This window comes from Leucoraja erinacea, chromosome 22, assembly GCF_028641065.1.
Source record: "Leucoraja erinacea ecotype New England chromosome 22, Leri_hhj_1, whole genome shotgun sequence".
In the NCBI taxonomy this organism is placed as follows: Eukaryota; Metazoa; Chordata; class Chondrichthyes; order Rajiformes; family Rajidae; genus Leucoraja; species Leucoraja erinaceus.
In genome coordinates this window covers 9,939,723-9,958,752 of record NC_073398.1, presented here as the reverse complement: position 1 = coordinate 9,958,752, position 19,030 = coordinate 9,939,723, and the positions used below count along the sequence as shown (strand labels likewise).

Here is a 19,030-nt window from a genome sequence, read left to right as displayed (position 1 = left end):
GCGCACCTTAAACGCCTGTGAAATTTCCATAGAACAGCACAGAACAAAAACATACCCTTCGGCCCACAATGTCTGTGCTGAACATAATCCTAAAACCAACCCTTATCTGCCTGTACATAATCCATATCCCTCCATTCCCTACATATCTATGTGCCCAATCTCTTAAGCACCACCACCGCCCCTAGCCGTGCATTCCAGGCACCCACCACCCTCTGTAAAAAAACTTGCCTCGCACATCTCCTTTAAACTTTGCCCCTGCCGAAATCCTAGATTTGAAAAAAAAATGTGCACTACACCAGAAATCTTTCATCACAGGAACTGCATTCCACCAGGCGTATTCTGAATACATATATTTAGCATGGAAAAGTAAATTGTTTGATTGCATCTAATCTAGAGTCATGGAGTCGTGTAGCACAGAAACTTCTGCCCAACTCATCCATGCCGAGAAAGGTGCTCCATCTAAGCTAATCCCTTTTGCCCTTGTTTGGCCCATATCCCTCCAAACCTTTCCCATCCATGTACTTATCCAAGTATCTTTTTAAATATTGTTATTGTACCTGCCTCAACTACCTCCTCTGGCAGCTCGTTCCGTATACCCACCACCCGCCTTGGGAGGAAGTTGTTCCACAAGCGCCTATTAGATCATTCCCCTCTCATCATTAACCTATGTTCCCGCTGAGTTTCTCCAGCAATTTTGTGTATCTTCGATCTTCCAGCATCTGCAGTTCCTTCTTGACCACATTAACCTATGTTCTATTGTTCTTGAGCCCCCTCCGCTGGAAAAATACTTTGCTTTCACCCTATCTATTCCACTCATGATTTTAAATCCCCATAAGATCATCCCTCTGCCTGCTGTTTTCCAAGGAATGAAGCACTATTCAATCCAGCCTCTCCCTACAGCTCCTAGATGCAATTGCTCATAATATCCATGTTCAATTGCTACATAAGTTCATAAGGTACAAGAGCAGAATTAGGCCATTCGCCCTATCAAGTCCACTTAATCATGGCTGATCCAACTCTCCCCCTCATCCCCATTTTCTTGCCTTCTCCCCATAACCCCTGACACCCGTACTACTCAAGAATATCTAGCTCTGCCTTAAAAAATATCCATTGACTTGGCTTCCACAGCCTTCTGTGGCAACCAATCCCACAGATTCGCCACCCTCTGACTAAAGAAATTCCTTCTCATCTTCTTAAAGGAACGTCCTTTCATTTTCGAGATCATGACCTCTGGTCCTAGATTTCTCCCTATTGATATTTAATGTGAAACTTTTTCACCTTGTGTTCCCCTCACGATTTTATACACTGGATCCCCATTGCAGAGACTATTTCAGGAAACGATATTGGTTGCAGTTATTTGTTGAACTGTATGTTGTGGTGGCAAGCTTTTAACTCTGACTGGAATGTGCATGCAATCACAAGAGCTTCACGGGATTCTGTTTGTGGCTGTCCTTGTAGGAAGTAGCAGGTCTGAAAGTTGGCGTGGCCGGTCGCATCAACCAGTGGCTCACCAAAACTCCTGAAACAAACAAATCACCTGCAGCTAAACCCTCAGTAAGTCACCCGCCTCTTCCCTCTGCCTTTCATAACACGTGCTATCTCAGGGCAATGATTCTGGGGCATTCCTGTTGAAGTAGGGAGCTCCACCTGCAGCAGTGGCCTGTTCTGAACTTCAATGGTCAATGGTACTTTATTGTCACAGGGACCGAGGTACAGTGAAATCCTTTTGCCTTTGCATGCAGTTCAGTGGAAGTAGTACTTTATTACTTCACTTTAGAGATACATTCTGGAAACAGGCCCTTCGGCCCATCGAGTCCGTGTTGACCATTGATAGTCCCCATATACTTGCGCTATCCTACACACTAGGGACAATTTTACCTAAGCCAATTAACCTCCAAACCTGTACATCTTTGGAGTGTGGGAGGAAACCGGAGCACCTAGAGAAAACACACGCCGCCACAGGAAGAACGTACAAACTCCGTACAGACAGCATCAGTAGTCAGGAGCGAACTCAGGTCTCTGGCGCTATAAGTCAGCAACTCTACCACTGCACCATCGTGCTGCCTTTCAGTTCTTTTCAGCCTATTCACATGCATTGAAGAATGGTTTATTAACAAAGTGAATGTCTACAGCACGGAGTAAATGTTGCTAAGAGAACTCTACAGCACAGTACGTTTCTTCCAAAACCCTTAACTCAATATGAAACAGAAGCTGATATTGATGGATGTAATTGATAATAACATCCATGGCCAATAGCTACATTGAAAGTAGAAGTATATTGCAGTGTTTTCTCTATAATAGACTGAAATAATTAAAAAAAAATTGGGACTGCAACTGAAATTTTAAATTGCACTTTACCAGTATTTTTGTCCTTGGAATAGGACGGTGTTCGCTGTGGCTCATTTGGTTACATTCCTGCCCTGTGGTGAAAGATTGTGGGTTTTGACACACTTTTAAAATTGAACTATAACGATCGAGGCTGACTGCATTGTAGTACAGAAAGAATGCTGTACAGTTGTCTAAAGCTGACAACCCAATGGTATCAATATTGAATTCCCTCATTTCAATTAATACCCTCTTTCTCTCCCCCACAACTCATCACGGAACACATCCATCTCTCTCACCAGCTCCCACACTACGCTCATCTCCACTCCCGGATCCCCATTTCCTTTTATCCCCCCCCCCCCCCCCCCATCTTTCCTGCACCCCCTCTGTCCCTTTCCACCTACACCTCCCTCTGGTTTTACATTTCTCTCCTCATCTTCTCTCCATATCTGACACCCTTTTGTCTCCTTTACACCTATGACCTTTGTCACTCCACCCACCCATTTGACAATCTCCCTGACCTGTAACCATCTACCATTTGACAGGATTTAGCCTGCCCCCACCTCTCTTTTCCAGCTTTCTCCCCCCCCACTCTGTCAGTCTAAAGGGCCTGTCCCACTGTACGAGGTAATTCAAGAGTTCTCCCGAGTTTCCCCTGATTCGAACTCGGAGAATTACGGTAATAGCCGTTCGTAGGTACTCGGGGCTCTCGTGGACATTTTTCACAGTGCTGAAAAAAACTTCACGAGTTACTGCGTTTCCCGAGTACCTGCCGTTAGCGTTACGAGCCGCTACAAGACATCCACGAGCTCCGACGTAGCCACTACGAACATTCTACCTACTTACCACGAGTTCGTTTTTTTTTTTTTAAACTCAAGAGAGCTCTTGAATGGCCTCGTACAGAGGGACAGGCCCTTAAGGGAAGGTCCAGACACAAAAAGTTGCCTGTCCATGCCCTCCACTGATGCTGACCCACTTGAGTTCCTCCCACTTTGTGTTGAGCTCAAGATTTGCAGTAGTTTTTGTGTCTCTTGGTTTAGAGACTGTATCTTCTCCCAGATGGGAGCGGGGAGAAGAAGGAATGACCGAGGTGGGACAAGTCTTTGATTATGTTGCCTGCTTTCCCGAGGCAGCGTGAAGTGTAGATGGAGTCGATGGTGGGGAGTCTGGTCTGTGGGATGGACTGGGCTACATCCACAACTCTCTGCAATTTCTTGCGGTCTTGGGCAGAGCTGTTCCCAAACCAAGCTGTGATGCAAGCCGACAGTGTGCTTTCTATGGTGCAGCTGTAGAAGTATGTGAGAATCGTTGCAGATATGCCACATTTCCTCAGTGGCCTGAGGAGGTGGGGGCTCTGGTGTGCTTTCTTAGTTAGCTTTGAGGAAGTGCTTTGCAGAATAAGACTAAATCGGTCACAGTATCAACTGGGATTCTACCAACCACTGCTTCAGACCATTGTTTCTCAATTGGTGGAAGCAAAGCTACGCTTGAGGGGGAAAAGTGGAGATGATTTCTGCTCTGCACAAGTGCACCATCGTTAGACTCCCAGCGACGGTTGCGAGCTCGGATAAATTCCTTGTCCATTTGAGGGAGGAGAAGATGCGACGGTAATAGACTTCAGCATACGGTGAAATAAAGAAGCGTGCCCATTTTACTCCCAGAGTTTGAACCAGTAATAGCCCTGTCCCACGGTACGAGTTCATTCCAAGAGCTCTCCCGAGTTTGCCCTGATTCGAACTCGGAGATTTACGGTAATGGCCACTCGTCGGTACTCGGGGCTCTCGTGGACATTTTTCATCATGTTGAAAAATCTTCACGAGTGTTCCCGTGCTTACCTGCCGTTAGCGAGTCTTCCCGAGTACCTGCCGTTAGCGTTACGAGCCACTAAGAGACGTCCCCGAGCTCCGACGTACCCGCTACGTTCATTCTCCGTGCTTACCATGAGTTTGGTTTATTTAAAACTCGGGAGAGCTCTTGGAATGAATTTGTACCATGGGACAGGGCTTTCAGGCATAAAAAAGGTTTGGTAATATGCGGTTATTGTAGTCTCCACAAGAGGGAGGTGTTATACACCTTAAGGTTTAGAACCAAAGGCTGGAAGGAGTTTAACAATTTAATTTATCCACTGTCCAATTTTATGATTTGAAACGCGTTTCCACAACTCATTTACATCGACCTTGTGAAAATGTCTTTATGTCGCCAGAAATCTAGTGTAAAGCATAAGGGCCTTGTGTGCAGTTTTCTAACCTCTAACCTCTCCTCTTTTCTTGCCTAGTTGATCCCTCTACCTCCTTTCTTCATATCTTCGCTCATTTCTTTCTGATTTGGCATCTCCTATACTTTCTTTCTTCTACTTGCTGGTGATCAGAGACTTTTGTCATTAATCAGGTAAATCTACCTTGACTTTTTTTTATTAATTGTTTATCCAGGGCAATGTTCACATTGAGTAGAGCAAAATGCAATTTTATTTTTCACTCGGTCATTCCAATCAATGCACATGCAAAAACATGATCGTTATGAGAATTGTTAATTATGTTGACTCTTCCCATGCCTCTCACAATTTTCTCCAACTGTGATATCAGGCTCCAAAGTTAACAGTCCCCTGCATCAGTTGTACAAATAGCATTGACGGAAGATGTACTTATGACGGCATTGACTATTCCTATATGGTTTCATTTAGTTTAGAGATCCAGTTTACAGGCCCGTCAACCCACCAAGTCCGTGCCGACTAGCAATCCCTGCACACTAGCACTATCCTACACACTAAGGACTATTTACAATTTTACCGAAGATAAATTAGCCTCCAAACCTGTACGTCTTTGGAATGTGTGAGGAAATAGAGCTCCCGGGGAAAACCCACGTGATCGCAGGGAGAACGTGCAAACTCCGTACAGACAGTACCTGCAGTCAGGATCATACCCGGGTCCCTGGCGCTGTAAGGCAGCAACTCTACCACTGTGTCACCCCCTCTCCTCCCCTCAAGGTCTTTTCAATGAGGCTGATAAATTACATTTCCAAAAGATCAAGACAACAAGATCCAGTTAGAGTACAGAATGCAAAGATAGTTGAGTGTTTAACTGCACTGTAAGAGTCAAGGCGAGAGTCAAGAGTGTTTAATTCTTATATGTACCGACAAAGGAACGATGAAATTCTTACTTGCAAAAGCATAACAGGCCTGTAAGCACACTACTCATAGATAATGTAATAAATAGAATAACATTTAAAAACCCCAATATTAGTGCCAAAAGCCTGAATTCTAAGTGAAACCATGAGAGTTCAAACATCATGATTTAGTTAGTGTTGTGTTCAAGAGCCTGATAGTTGTTGGGAAGAAGCTGTTCTTGAATCTGGTGGTCACAGTTTTCAGATTCCTGTACCTTCGTCCCGATGGCAGGAGCGAAATGAGAGCGTGGGCAGGGTGGTGAGGGTCTCTGATGATGCTGGCCGCCTTTTATGGCAGCGACTCCTGCAGATCCATTCGATGGTGGGGAGATCAGAATGGACCGGTGAGATCAGAACCTGTGATGGACCGGTGGCAGTGTCCACCGCTGTTTGTTATCTCGTTTGTTCCTGGGCGTTCAAGTTGCCAGACCAGGCCGTGATGCAACCAGTCACTATGTTCTCTACCGGACAGATACATTTGACCTTTATGCTAAAAGAAAATGAAGCAGATTTAGAACTTAGTGCTTTGCTCTGCCTGTTCAGAGCTCTCTTGCTAACAAAACATAAATGGCAAATGCCACCTTATTGTTCTGGGCTCCATCCCCTTGAAGTACCCCCCACATAAAGAATGTCGGCCTTCCTCTGTCGCCAAGATTCAGCAAGCCTTTTAAAAGAGCCTAGGATTGTGATTCACCAGCTCGAAAGTTGGCAGAAAACTTGAAACCCATTATTGAGTCAGGAGGACACGTTGTGCTGAGAGAAATGGGTGGAGAAAAGCAGAATAAATCATTGATTGCCCACATTATCAAACCCACCAATATCTTTAAACCCAGGTGTCAAAGACAGAGTTGATGATTTGTTAACCCTGCCAGTTGTAGATTTCTTCATAAAAATTACGCTTTAAAGATTTCCTAAAGACTACCAGAATTAAAGAGACCAGGATCTACCATTCTGTTTAGAGGTTTTGGGAGTCTGTTCTATGTTGGTGTTTTATTGGGCAGTAAGTTACACAATGCATTCATTTCAATGTAGTACTGACAGACAGCCTCAGTGTAGCCTTGACATGTATAGTTAAAAACTGCCTGGATTGGACCACGCACTCTGGGCTTTGGTTTGTTGTTGCACTATATTGGAATTTTTATTTAACGCAATTTCCTTTTGTTTCTTTATTATGCTGTCTATTGAGTACCGTCTTTACAAACCTGCTGTGCTGCTGCAAGTAAGATTGTCATTGTTCTGTTCTGGAACTTATGACAATTAAACACTCTTGACTCGTGACTGTGGTGTTGAGAGGAAGCTATACAATCCTGGCATTGTACATCTGAGTGAACTGAGGCAAATATTCGAGTTTGAGTCGAGTTGAGTTTAGTTTATTCTCAAGTGTGCCGAGGTACCGTGAAAAGCTTTTGTTACACGGTCACCAGTTTGTTTGTGTTCCATGTCAGGGATTAGAGAAAATGACCTGCAAGGACCTTCGAGGTCTTGCAAGGAGTGAGATATGTACAGTCCCTTCCTTTCATATAGAGCATGCTGCCTACAGACTCTTCATCCAGGGAGACAATTTTGAATTTTGTCATGGCAGTTGAGGAATTCAAATTCGTGAATAATTAAATCCAAAATTATGGGGGGGAAAGTGTGTTGTTAATGTTGACCAATGAGGCAGCAGATTGGTGTAAAATCTCATGTGATTAAGTAATGTCCTTCACCAATGGAAATGGCCTGGCCTGATCTGGTGTAATCTGGACAACTCTTCACGACACTCTCTGATCTGAGCATGCCACTCATATCAGGGACGATAGACACTAAAAGCCGTGCAGTACAAATTTAATATTAATGCAAAACAAAACAAGCTGGTTACGTTTAGGAAGATACAGAGTGCAGAATATAGTTGTCAGCATTGTGCCACGACGGCCCCACAGGCAAAGTCCAATGTCCACAATGGGGTAGAGGCTTATGGAAAGAAGTCTCCGATCGATGATTACATTTTAGTTATGGAAACAATGGGATGGATTTTGGGGGTTGGGGATAAATCCAGCAGCAGGACTCAGTTTCCATTTACAATGATCGGCCGTTTTTAATTACTTCGGAATCACATTTAACCGTACCTTGGCCACGATGGCAACTTTGAAATTCTCTGGACTGAACTCAGAGCAGTTGGAATAAAACTAGTTGAACCGCACTGCAGAAATAAGCTACGTTGATGCAGCAACAAGAGTTCATTGGGCCTCATCTTTGTGGCTAAATTCACAAAGGATGGTAAAGTATGAATTTGGAGACTATAAATCTGCGCACTGTGCATGGTCATCGTTTAGATAACATTCAAAACACAGTATGCTGATGGGTGTTAATTCAAATCTGTTTTGCAAATCGTTGGATCACTACTTTTGGATATGCCTTGCTCTCTTAAGTCATACGTGTGATACCCAGTGAACAGAACTACACCACGCTTTGTCTCTTCTGCGCCACATGCAAATTACACTGAAAATGATTATTGAACACATCACAAAGTCGGGAAAAGATGCACAATGTCCCAGTCTGTGTGCTTGTGTCATAGATCTGCAAATGGATATAAGGTGCTGCAGTAGCTCAGTGGGTCGGGCAGCATCTCTGGAGAACATGGGTAGGCGATGTTTCAGATCGGGATGCTTCCTCAGACATTGAAGAAAGCTGAAGAAGATGCTGCCTGACCTGCTGAGTTACTCCAGCACTTTGTGTCTTTCTGTGTATTAACCAGCATCTGCAGTTCTTTGCTCCTGCATAGATCTGCAAATTTATTTTTGTTAAGATCTTAACAATTTTTGTATCTAATTTCAGGACGTGAGGCCAGGAGATGTATCAAGCAAGCGCAACCTATGGGAGAATAAAACTGACACTTCCAATGGAAAACCAACCACCCCTTCTAAGGTCATAATTGGATAGAAGACATATATCTATATTCATGCCGACTCCAACTTTAACTCAGATGTAAACTGTTACATCTCTGGATTGGCTGCACAAAACAAAGATGTTCACTGGGGAGCTATTTAAATATTATTAGTGATTATCCAAATATTATACTGAATTTTTTTTTTTATTGATCCTAAACCTGTAACTTATCAAAATGAAGAAAAGTTGCGACTGGTATTTTGTGCTCAGATGAATAAGGAGGAACTGTGATAGAAAGTTTAGAGCAAGAGAATAGGTATCAGAATGGGTCGTCAAAAGTTAAAAATGCCATTTTGTCTCCAAGCTCTGGAGACAAATCTGACCTTGGTCACCAGATTCACACACAGACAGGCCGGCTTGAAACTTCAGTTGTCATTGTCCCCAGTGAGTGACTGCTTTTGTGTTGGTGATATGTTGCAACAAGTACATTCACACACTTACTGCCCTGCCATTTCACCAGGTACCGTTTGTTTAGTTTAGAGATTCAGCACGGAAACAGCAGTATCTCTAAATCTGAGTTGGCCCACCGTGTCCGCTCCGAAAAATGATCCCCGCCCACTAACGCCACCCTGTACATTAGGGACAATTTAACAATTATACCAAGCCAATTAACCTACAAACCTGTACATGTTTGGAATGTGCGAGGAATCCGGAGATCCCGGAGAAATCCCACGTGAGTCACGGGGAGAACGTACAAACTCCGTACAAGACAGCAGGATGGAACCCGGGTCTCTGGTGTTGCACAGCAGCAACTCTACCGCTGCACCAGCGTGTGCTGGGGAACATAGTGAAAGTTTTCAAGATGCCCAAGTCACATAATCCTCTCTATCTGCACGTTTTCAAAGATCAACATCCCTGGTCCATGTGACTGGAAACTTATTTTCACAGAGGAACATTCTGGGTTGCTTTAGCATCCATTGTAGAGTTTGGCACCTCATTTTACTGGCGGGATCCACATCCTCCATTGCACTTTCTTTTCAACGTGAAGCTCTCTGAAATGGTGGCCAATATTCGCACAGCTAAAAACAATCTCTGCAGCAGGTTTCTACCAGTCTAAACACAAGCATTCTAATTTAGTCACAACAACTAGGCTTTCCTTAAAAATGTGCTATCTAACGGGTCGACATCTAACTACCTACAAACAAAGGTAGATACAAGGAACTGCAATTGCTGGTTACAAAAAAAGATGCAAAGTGCTGGAGTAACTCAGCGAGTCAGGCAGCATCTCTGGAGAAGTTGGGTAGGTGACGTTTCAGGTCGGGACCCATCTTCACACTGACACGAAACATTGCCTATCCATGTTCTCCAGAGATGCTGCCCGACTCGCAGAGTTACTCCAGCATCTGGCGTCTTTTCTTTACCTACAAACAAATTCCCCCTTTCCACACTGCCCACTTGTTTCCCCCTCTCTCCCCTGTGCCCTACCTGAAGCGCACCCATTTCTCCCTTTCCCCTTCGCCTCGCCCCTTCCACCATTATTGCTTTGGCTTCACAGTTCACGCACCTTCACTCATCTCCTTATCTCAAGCTTTTTGTCTATTCATCTCTGGCTTTTGTCCAATTATCCATCAATCATTAACTCCCTGCCTCCCCGCACCTATCTGTATCCACCATTCATTTGCCCTAGCCTCCCCCCCCCCCCCCCCCTCGCCCTTATCGGTATCCACCTATCACTTGCCAGGCTTTGTCCCCTCTCCCCCACCCACCCCACCCCCCCCCCCCCCCCCCATCCAGCTCTCTCCACCACACTACAATCAGTTTGAAGAAGGGTCCCATCCTGAAATGTCGACTGTCCATGTTCTCCATAGATGCCGCCTGACCCACTGAGATACTCCAGCACTTGGTGCCTTTTTTGGTAAATCAGCATCTGCAGTTCCTTCGGTCTACTCAAATGCATTCAATATTCTCATGCTCAATCACCTAAAATGTGTGATTTGACACAATCACAGTTGCAGTTACACACAGCTTCCCAGCAACAAGTTCATTCAAACTCCTGCCCTGTGTTCCCTTCATTGCAACATCTATTCACCCTGTAGCTGGCAGAGTGCTCATTGTATGGTGGTTTGTCCTTTGTGTGCTGGATTCTGGCCAATGCAAGAACTTGCTGTACATCAACCAAGGTTACCATGCTGATATTAGGGGGTGTTCATTACAATGGGGGGCTGGACAGACTTGGATTGTTTTCTTTGGAATGTTGGAAGTTAAGAGGATTGTAGTACATAAGGTCGACAGACCATCTTCCACGGGATGCAAATGTCAAAGACTAGAGTGCGCAGCTTGAAAGTGAGAGGGGTGAAGTTTAAAGGAGATGTGCAGGGCAAGTTTATTTTACACAGAGGGTGGTGGGTGCCTGGAAAGCATTGCCATGGGTGGTGGTGGTGGAGGTAGATGTGATAGTGGCCGTTTAAGAGGTTTTTAGTTAGGCACATGTATAGGGAAGTATAGGGAATGGAGAGATATGGATCACGTGTGGGTAGCGGAGATTAGTTTACCTTGGCATCATGTTTAGCATGGACATTGTGGGCTGAAGGGCCTGTTCCTGTGCTGTACTGTCCTATATTCTGTCGACCTGCTGTTCTTTAAGTTCTTTAACGCTTGCCATTGAAGTTCTGAGTCCTTTATTGGACGTCTACAAATAACTTTTCATTGATGTATACGTGGCCATTTCAATGTTAAAACATTGTTAAGAAGTAATTGCCTGACTATGGTCTTCAACCTGTCTGCTGGAGAGCTGAGGCTGGGCTTGGCACAGTTGGTGAGGCAGCATGATGTTGTGAATTGGTGGGTTCATTTGTCAAACTCCCCCTAGTGTATGGGTGAGGGAGAGAACCTGGGTGGAGTTGATAGGGATGTGGGGAAAATAAAAATGGGATTACATTAAAATGGATGCTTGATGCTCCGTGGTATGGACTTAATGGGCCAGACGGCCATATTCTGTGATTCTATGATAATGTGTGAATGTGAATTCACCACTACATATTGACGCTCTTACTCTGCACAAAATGAGTGAACCAGTCATACATGCCAATTATATGTGTCATAGAGTCATACAGCGTGAAAACAGGCCCTTTGGCCCAACTTGCCCACGGCGACCAACATGTCCCATCTCCACCGGCAGCTCGTTCCATACACCCACCACCCTTTGTGTAAAAAAAAGTTACCATTCGGGTCCGTATTAAATTTTGCCCCCTCACCTTAAACCTTTCTCCTCTGATCCACAAATCCCTTACCCTGGGCGAGAAGCTGTGCGTTTACCCGATCTCTTTCTCTCATGATTTTGTAAACCTCTACAAGATGACTTCTCATCCTCCTGCTCTCCAATGAATAGTGTCCGAGCTTACTCAATCTCTCCCTATAGCTCAGGCCCTCGAATACTGGCAACATCCTCCTGAATCTTCTCTGCGCCCTTTCCAGCTCGACATCTTTCCTATAACAAATGTCTTTTGATTATTTTGGCGCAGAGTTTGGCAAAGCCGCCTTGGCCACGAGCTCTCCAATTGGCACTGATGTTGGTTCCCATTGCAGTCCTCTGTGCATGTTCACTGGTCTATGCATCGCTTGGGCCACATTATGATTGATTGAATTGCTTGAAAGATGCAGCACAGGAGTGGATAGAAATGTCCTCACTCAGCGGCAAATCTCTGGTATTCCTTGCCCCCCGATAGCGATGGAGGTCAGATTATTAGACTGAACTGACATGCAAGATATAGCATCGAAACAGGCCCTGCCGACCATCAACCACCCAATTAACACAACCCAAATCCACTATTTGTTAGTTTGATTGAAAGATACATCATGGAAACAGGCCCTTTGACCCACTGAGTCCACGTCTACTATCAGTCACTCGTTCACACTAGTTCTACATCATCCCACTTCATCATCCACTCCCTACACATTAATTGCAAATTTTAGAGGCCAATTATGCTACAAACCCGCATGTCCTTGGGACGTGGGAGGAAACCGGAGCACCCGGAGAAAACCAACACGATCACAGGTATAACTCTGCACACAGCACCCGAGGTCAGGATCGAACCTGGGTCTCTGGCGCAGTAAGGCACCATCTCCACCAACTGCATCTCTGTGCCGCCCATAAGTACCAAATGAAAAAACGTATTCTGGTCACACCAGGGGGACTACAATCTATTCAAGGTTTAGTGTTAATGTCTCTCTGAAAGGGTAAAAAGTTAGCTGGTGTTCAGTGGTTCGTTGAAGTAGGTAAAAAATTAGTTAGGATGCCAAAATGAACAGAGCAACAACTTGTTTTAATAATAATGATGGTAATGGTGAACTTTGGACAAGCGATGAGTCTTCAAACAGCCATCACTTCCTCTTTTGTTTTGGGAAAAAGGATTAAACGTATTGATTCCATTGTACAGAAGTGCTTATGTAAAACTAGAACATGTATGTTAAAAGAACATATCACCAGAGTACAGTTTGGTCCATTAAAGCGTGGATTCCCTTTTAAGCGCCCAGGTGTCTTTCTCAAGTCGAGTTGAGTTTATTGCCACGTTACTTGGGCGCGTTTCACCAGCAGATCTGGCACAGAAGGTAGATGGATACATAGGCTGGAAACTGATTGAAGGGAGCATTGAACAGGCGGAGGAGTTGGGCACAAATTAGTACAATGTACTCTAGAAAAATGATGACCATTGTCCTTTGTTACACCTAGATTACAACTGGAAGTAAGTTGACAGCAGGTTCAACAGGGGTTCATGGCGGTTACATTAATGGTAAGTGAGTTTCATGAGCGCCTCAAGTGGAAATTGAACATTACATCCAGGTACAGTACTTGTAATGTGTTCACAGCACTATTTCCGTCTATGCTGACAGTTATTGTGAATGAACTGTAGCAGCTGAACATTAGATTATTTTATGGTGGTTTCAATAATGTTTATTAGGCGTCAGCAGAAAGGCTGCAAAACCAGAACACTGAGTGAGCGAGAGCATTGAGAACAAAGTGTACGTACGTATGTACCCTTTAAAGGCCAGCATATAAGAAGCGTCTGATGAATGACTGGCCATGTGTCAATGCATCTTTTGTTTCACTGCCGCTGTTCATTACTCTTTACCAAAAAGGTGATAAATCACCTGTTTATTTCTAAAATAAGAATATTTTTCAATGTTATAGCGCCAGCTTAGCCTTGTATTGTCTAAATTTAAATAGACATAGGAATCTGAGCCGTGCTTGTTAAATCACATGTGGGACAAATGTGTTGTGTTAAAATGAAGAGCACGTCAAGACTGGTTGTTAATCACTCTTAGCCGCGGCAGCGTTTTAAAAATACCTTATGAAGGATACCAAGAAGTAAACAAGGATCACATCAGTGTACCTTACAGCAGCTGCGTATTGTTCCTGACTGTGGCACGAAATGAGTAAGGTTCATAATGAGGAAGGAACTCCAGATGCAGGTTTATAACAAAAATACAAAATGCCGGAGTAACACATCATCTCTGGAGGGCACAGACAGCCGACATTTCAGGTCGGGACCCTTCTTCAAACAAAAGAAATCTGAAGAAGGTTCTCAAACAAAAAAGGGCCTCACCCGAAACATCACCTAACCATGTTCTCCAGGGATGCTACCTGACCAGCTAAGTTACTCCAGCACTGTGTGTTTTTATCTTTAAGGTTAACTACTTGCCAGGCATAAGATGGTTGTACAGGCTTGATTAGCAAGGACTGAATGCCCATTGCAAGACTGGAAAGGGTGGAGAGAGGATGTTGCGGGGATGTTGCCTGGATTTGAGGCCCTTAGATTATAGGGAGGGGTTGGTCAGGCTAGAACCTTATTCCTTGGAGTGTAGGAGGCTGAGGAGTGACCTCATAGAGATGTACAAAATCATAGGATGAATACACAGAGTCTTTAACCCAGAGTAGGGAATCAAGAAACAGAGGACGTAGGTTTAAGGTGGGAGGGGAAAGATTTAATAGGAACCTGAGGGACAACTTTTTCACACAGAGGGTGGGAGGTATATGGAATGAGCTGCCCGAGGAGGTAGTTGAGTCGGGTGTAATAACAACATTTTAAATACATTTGGACAGCTACATGGATAAAGAAGGTTTAGAAGGATGTAGACCAAACGTGGACGTGGACTAGGGTAGATGGGTATGCTGGTCAGCATGGGCAAGTTGGGCCGAAGGGCCTGTTTCCATGCTGTATGACTCTATGACAAGTTCAGAAGATATATTAGTGAGGGTCATTATTTTGATATTGATTTAATTTCCTTTCAACATAGTAAGTTACTGTAAGCAGTGATCAATAGCATGTGTGCCATAAGAACAGACCGTGCCTGGGATACTAAACAGATGGAAGATGTTGGCATGGAGAATATAACAGAGAGAACCTTTTAACAGTGTTTAAGAAGGAACTGCAGATGCTGGAAAATCGAAGGTACACAAAAAAGCTGGAGAAACTCAGCGGGTGGAGCAGCATCTATGGAGCGAAGGAAATAGGCAACGTTTCGGGCCGAAACCCTTCTTCAGACTGGAGTTTCTCCAGCTTTTTTGTGTACCTTTTAACAGTGATGGCTTTTCATTAGAAATGGAATAACTGTTCAGTAATAGCAAAATTAAGGATTTTCCACATTGATCTATGAGTAGCGTTTGACTTTCAATTAATTTCCTGCCACAACGTTCAAAATTGACAAGGCAGCATCTGTGGGAAGTTATACAGCACGGAAATAGGCCCTTCGGCCCAACTCATCCATGCCGACCGAGTTGCCTAGCTGATTTAGTCCCACTTCCCTGCTCAAGACCCATACCACTCCAAACTCTCCTATCCATGTACCTGTCCAAATGTCTTTTCAATATTGTATGCAGACCCGCCTCGACCACATCCTATGGCAGCTCATTCCATATATGTACTAGTTAAGCTCTGTGTGAAAAACTCTGCCCCTCGGGTCCCTTTCAAATCGTTCCCCCCTCACCTTAAATGGATGTTGTCTACTTTTGGACTCCCCATCCCCTGGAGAAAAGGCTGCGGCTGTTCACCTTATCTACGCCCCTCATGATTTTGTAAACCTCCATAAGATCACCCCTCAGCCTTTGTACAGTACAGTGGAAAAAAGACCCAACTATCCAGCCTCTCATTATTGCTCAATCCTTCCAGACCAGGCAACATCCATGTTAATCTCCTTTGCACTCTCTCCAGTTTAGTGACATCCTTGCAATAGCAGAATGACCAGAACTGTACAAGTACTACAAATGTGGTCTTGTTCAGCCTGTACTCAATACATTGACCGATGACAAACCCTTTTTTTACCACTCTCTCTCGCTGTTTTGTCACTGGCGTGGAATTGTGTACCTGCATCCCCTGGTCTCTCTGCTCTCGCCATATTCCCTCGGGCTCTGTGTATGTCCTGCCCTGGTTTATCTCAGCTCTGTGCAACATCTCACATTTATACAAATTAAACTCTGTCTGCCATTCCTCGGCCCATTGGTGCCATTAATCAAGATCCTATTGTAATCTTGGATAACATTCTTCACTGTCCCCCATACCACCAAGAAAGAGAGTAAAGATTTCAGGTTAAAAGCCTCTTCATCAAAACGGCAATAGAGAGGCCTTGTTTAGTTCAGTTTAGTTTAATTTAGTGTAGATTAATTGAGTTTAGAGATACAGCGTGGAAACAGGCCCTTCAATGAGTCCATGCCAACCCATTCACACTAGTTCTAGGTTATTCCACTTTCACATCCTACACATTAGGAATGTGAAATTGGCATTTTACAAAGGGCCAATTAACCCACAAAGCTACACATCTTCTGGATTTGGGAGGTAACCAGAGCACCTGGACAAAACTTATGCATTCACACAGGGACCGTACAAACTCCGTACTCTCAACACCGGCAGTCAGGATTGAAGTGCTTTCCTCAAAGCCATCATGAAGTGCTTTGAGAGGCTAGTTATGGAACACATTAAATCCAGTCAGCCTTGACCCACTGCAGTTTGCTTACTGCCACAACAGGTCCATGGCCGATGCCATCTCCCTTGGCCCCACACTCATCCCTGGAACACCTGGGTCAGTGAGATGCCTACGTCAGACCTCTATTCATAGACTACAGCTCTGCTTTTAATACCATTATCCCATCCAAGCTCATCTGTACATGTTCACAATCTGTGGAAAGAATTACTTGCCACATCAGGGACATTACATCAAAGCTCCGTGCATGAGTTTTGAAAAGTACGTCATTTTAGCAAACGCATCTTCTCATTGTTGTAGAGGGGTTGATTGCGAAGTGATTGATTGAAAGAGCAAAGTTTTTGTGTTACTACAGTCTTCATTTTGTTTGCACAGAATAAGCAGAAAAAACTTCTTGGTATTCCTAAACAAGCCCAATTGTTCTGCTCCCCATGGAGTTTGAGTGACTGCAACAGGAGTTCATTGATGTTCTATTTTTAGATGGGATGGATTTGATTGGCAACTATATTTGGCCATACCTTGACGAATTATCAAACTCCATTAATTGTCACTCACACTCGATGCTAACAGCATATGAACTCCGTTGAATGCTTCAACCATTCAACACGGGAAGGGTTAAAATGACACATTTCTGAAGAGCAGGTCACGTTCGTATTTTTAACTCTTAACCTTGATCCGAAATGTAGACACAAAATGCTGGAGTAACTCAGCGGAACAGGCAGCATCTCTGGATAGAAGGAATGGGTGACGTTTCGGGTCGAGACCCTTCTTCAGTCTGACCTGAAAACCCTGACCCAGTCTGACCTTTCCTCAGTTGACACAAAACGTCACCCATTTCTTCCATCCCGAGATGCTGCCTGTTCCGCTGAGTCACTCCAGCATTTTGTGTCTTTAAACCAGCATCTGCAGTTCCTTCCTACACATTTGGTCTGGAATGTTCATTGGCACAGAACTCGTTTGATCTCTCTTTCTTTCATCAGCAGGGATGGCACCTTATGAAAATGGGCCTTAAAGACATCTTCACAGAATACTGACCCACACGGTTCTGAGGCACCTAGTTGAGTTTTCTTTATTTATGGAGTATTTTATGAACAAATGTGTCTTCACATCTTCCCAGTCATCGCCACGTGTAATATCAATGCATCGAAAATCTGTATTTGTAACGGATATTCATAGGTCTACTTTCCCTTTGTATCGATTTCAGAATTCCTGATATTGCCTACAAGAAATGTGCTGTGAGATTCAAACATTTATAACATTGATTATACATACTTGAAAACAAAATTACTTATCGCAAGGAGAACATTTTGATCATGAATTCATTGATGAGTTAAATGTTAAAACCAATACAGTTTGTGATCAGACCTTTTCCCCAATTTTGCCTAATAGATAATTTTTTTATTTTTTTTCTCATTTCTGTTAAATACGTTTCAATAGGTTTAAAATTGATTTATAATAGTGGTACTGATCATGGAATGGTTCAGTTTGCTAAGTGCGGAGGAACGTAGAGATTCATCACAGATAACAATCACACTTTCCAGCTTTGTAGCGTAATAAGAATAGCAAGCTTTCAACTAGCTTAAATAGCGAGATCATATATTCAGCAATAAACCAAATAGATGCCTGCATCACAGTGTATTTGAAATGTCCACGTTTCCCGCCATACTTTAGTTCCATCCTCAGGCTTTGGGTGTTCAAAATGAATTCTGAAACAAACAAAAAATATAGAATCTGCCTCAAAATTATTAAAAAATTGTATCATTATATTTTAAGGTATGAGTGTTTGTGTCTGTGTGTGTGTGTACTGTATGTATGTGTTTACTGAGAGATAGATTAATGGGTATGGTATTAAGAGAAATAAATGAGTTATGCATTTTCCAAAACACTGAACTTCCAATATGCATGTTACAGGAATTGTATTTCATACATTTTGATGTATTACACTCTTATTTATATCTTTAATTGCATACGTGACAAATACAGAAAGGGTGTAACGGTCTTGGTTTGGAAAGAATTTGGAATTGTTAAAACAGGAACAGTTTCACTTTGAGACTGAGTGGGGGGGGAAAAAAACTCCTTCTGTACTTGGTCATCTCTGCAACAAGTCAAGTCAAGGTGAAAATCCAGCCCAAAGATGTGCTACAAATGCTACGCTATGAACCATTTTGGTTTTTGTTTGGTTTACATATAACATGAAATGCAAATGCACTCAATTATTGTATAGGTCTGAAAAGAAAACTATGCAACTTTTATCTTAAGTCATTCTGCTTTTTGCCACTTTGTGAACACCACAACTAGTTACGGCGTGTTAGGCAATTGCATTTTTCATTAAAAGTGTTCAAAAACAATGTATTTTGACAATGGCAATTCACAATAAATAGATTATTTCTATAAGCTGACTCAGAATGTTTATTAGCTGGGGAACTCATCTAAAATTACCCCCAACATATGTTGCGTTTTGCATAATTCAGTGGTGTTGAAGAATTGACCATCATTTAGGAGCAGTTATTGTGAGCAGTTTGGAGCCCCATATCTGAGGAAGGATGTGCTGGCATTGGAGAGGGTCGAGAGAGGGTTTACGAGAATGATCCCAGGGATGGTCGGGTTAACATTTGATGAGTGTTTGAAGAATCTGGGCCTGAACTCACTGGAGTTTAGAAGGATGAGGGAGGACCTCATTGAAACTTAACGAATAATGAAAAGC

The 19,030-nt window shown here is 43.4% G+C and overlaps 1 protein-coding gene across 4 annotated transcripts in view; it reads left to right on the top strand.

Annotated features, from left to right (window-relative positions):
- The window catches only part of LOC129707706 (non-muscle caldesmon-like), a 175,540-nt gene extending 156,820 nt beyond the window's left edge, over positions 1 to 18,720 (top strand). For 3 of the 4 annotated variants that reach the window (XM_055652927.1, XM_055652928.1, XM_055652931.1), the window contains 4 exons: positions 1,459 to 1,554; positions 8,302 to 8,391; positions 13,082 to 13,142; positions 17,307 to 18,720. In XM_055652927.1, the coding sequence (XP_055508902.1) occupies positions 1,459 to 1,554; positions 8,302 to 8,391; positions 13,082 to 13,142; positions 17,307 to 17,338 (279 nt within the window). In that variant the 3' untranslated portion in view covers positions 17,339 to 18,720. The remainder of the gene's footprint in view (positions 1 to 1,458; positions 1,555 to 8,301; positions 8,392 to 13,081; positions 13,143 to 17,306) is intronic. The other variant, XM_055652929.1, reaches the window with a different exon arrangement.
- Positions 18,721 to 19,030: the final 310 nt, after the last annotated feature.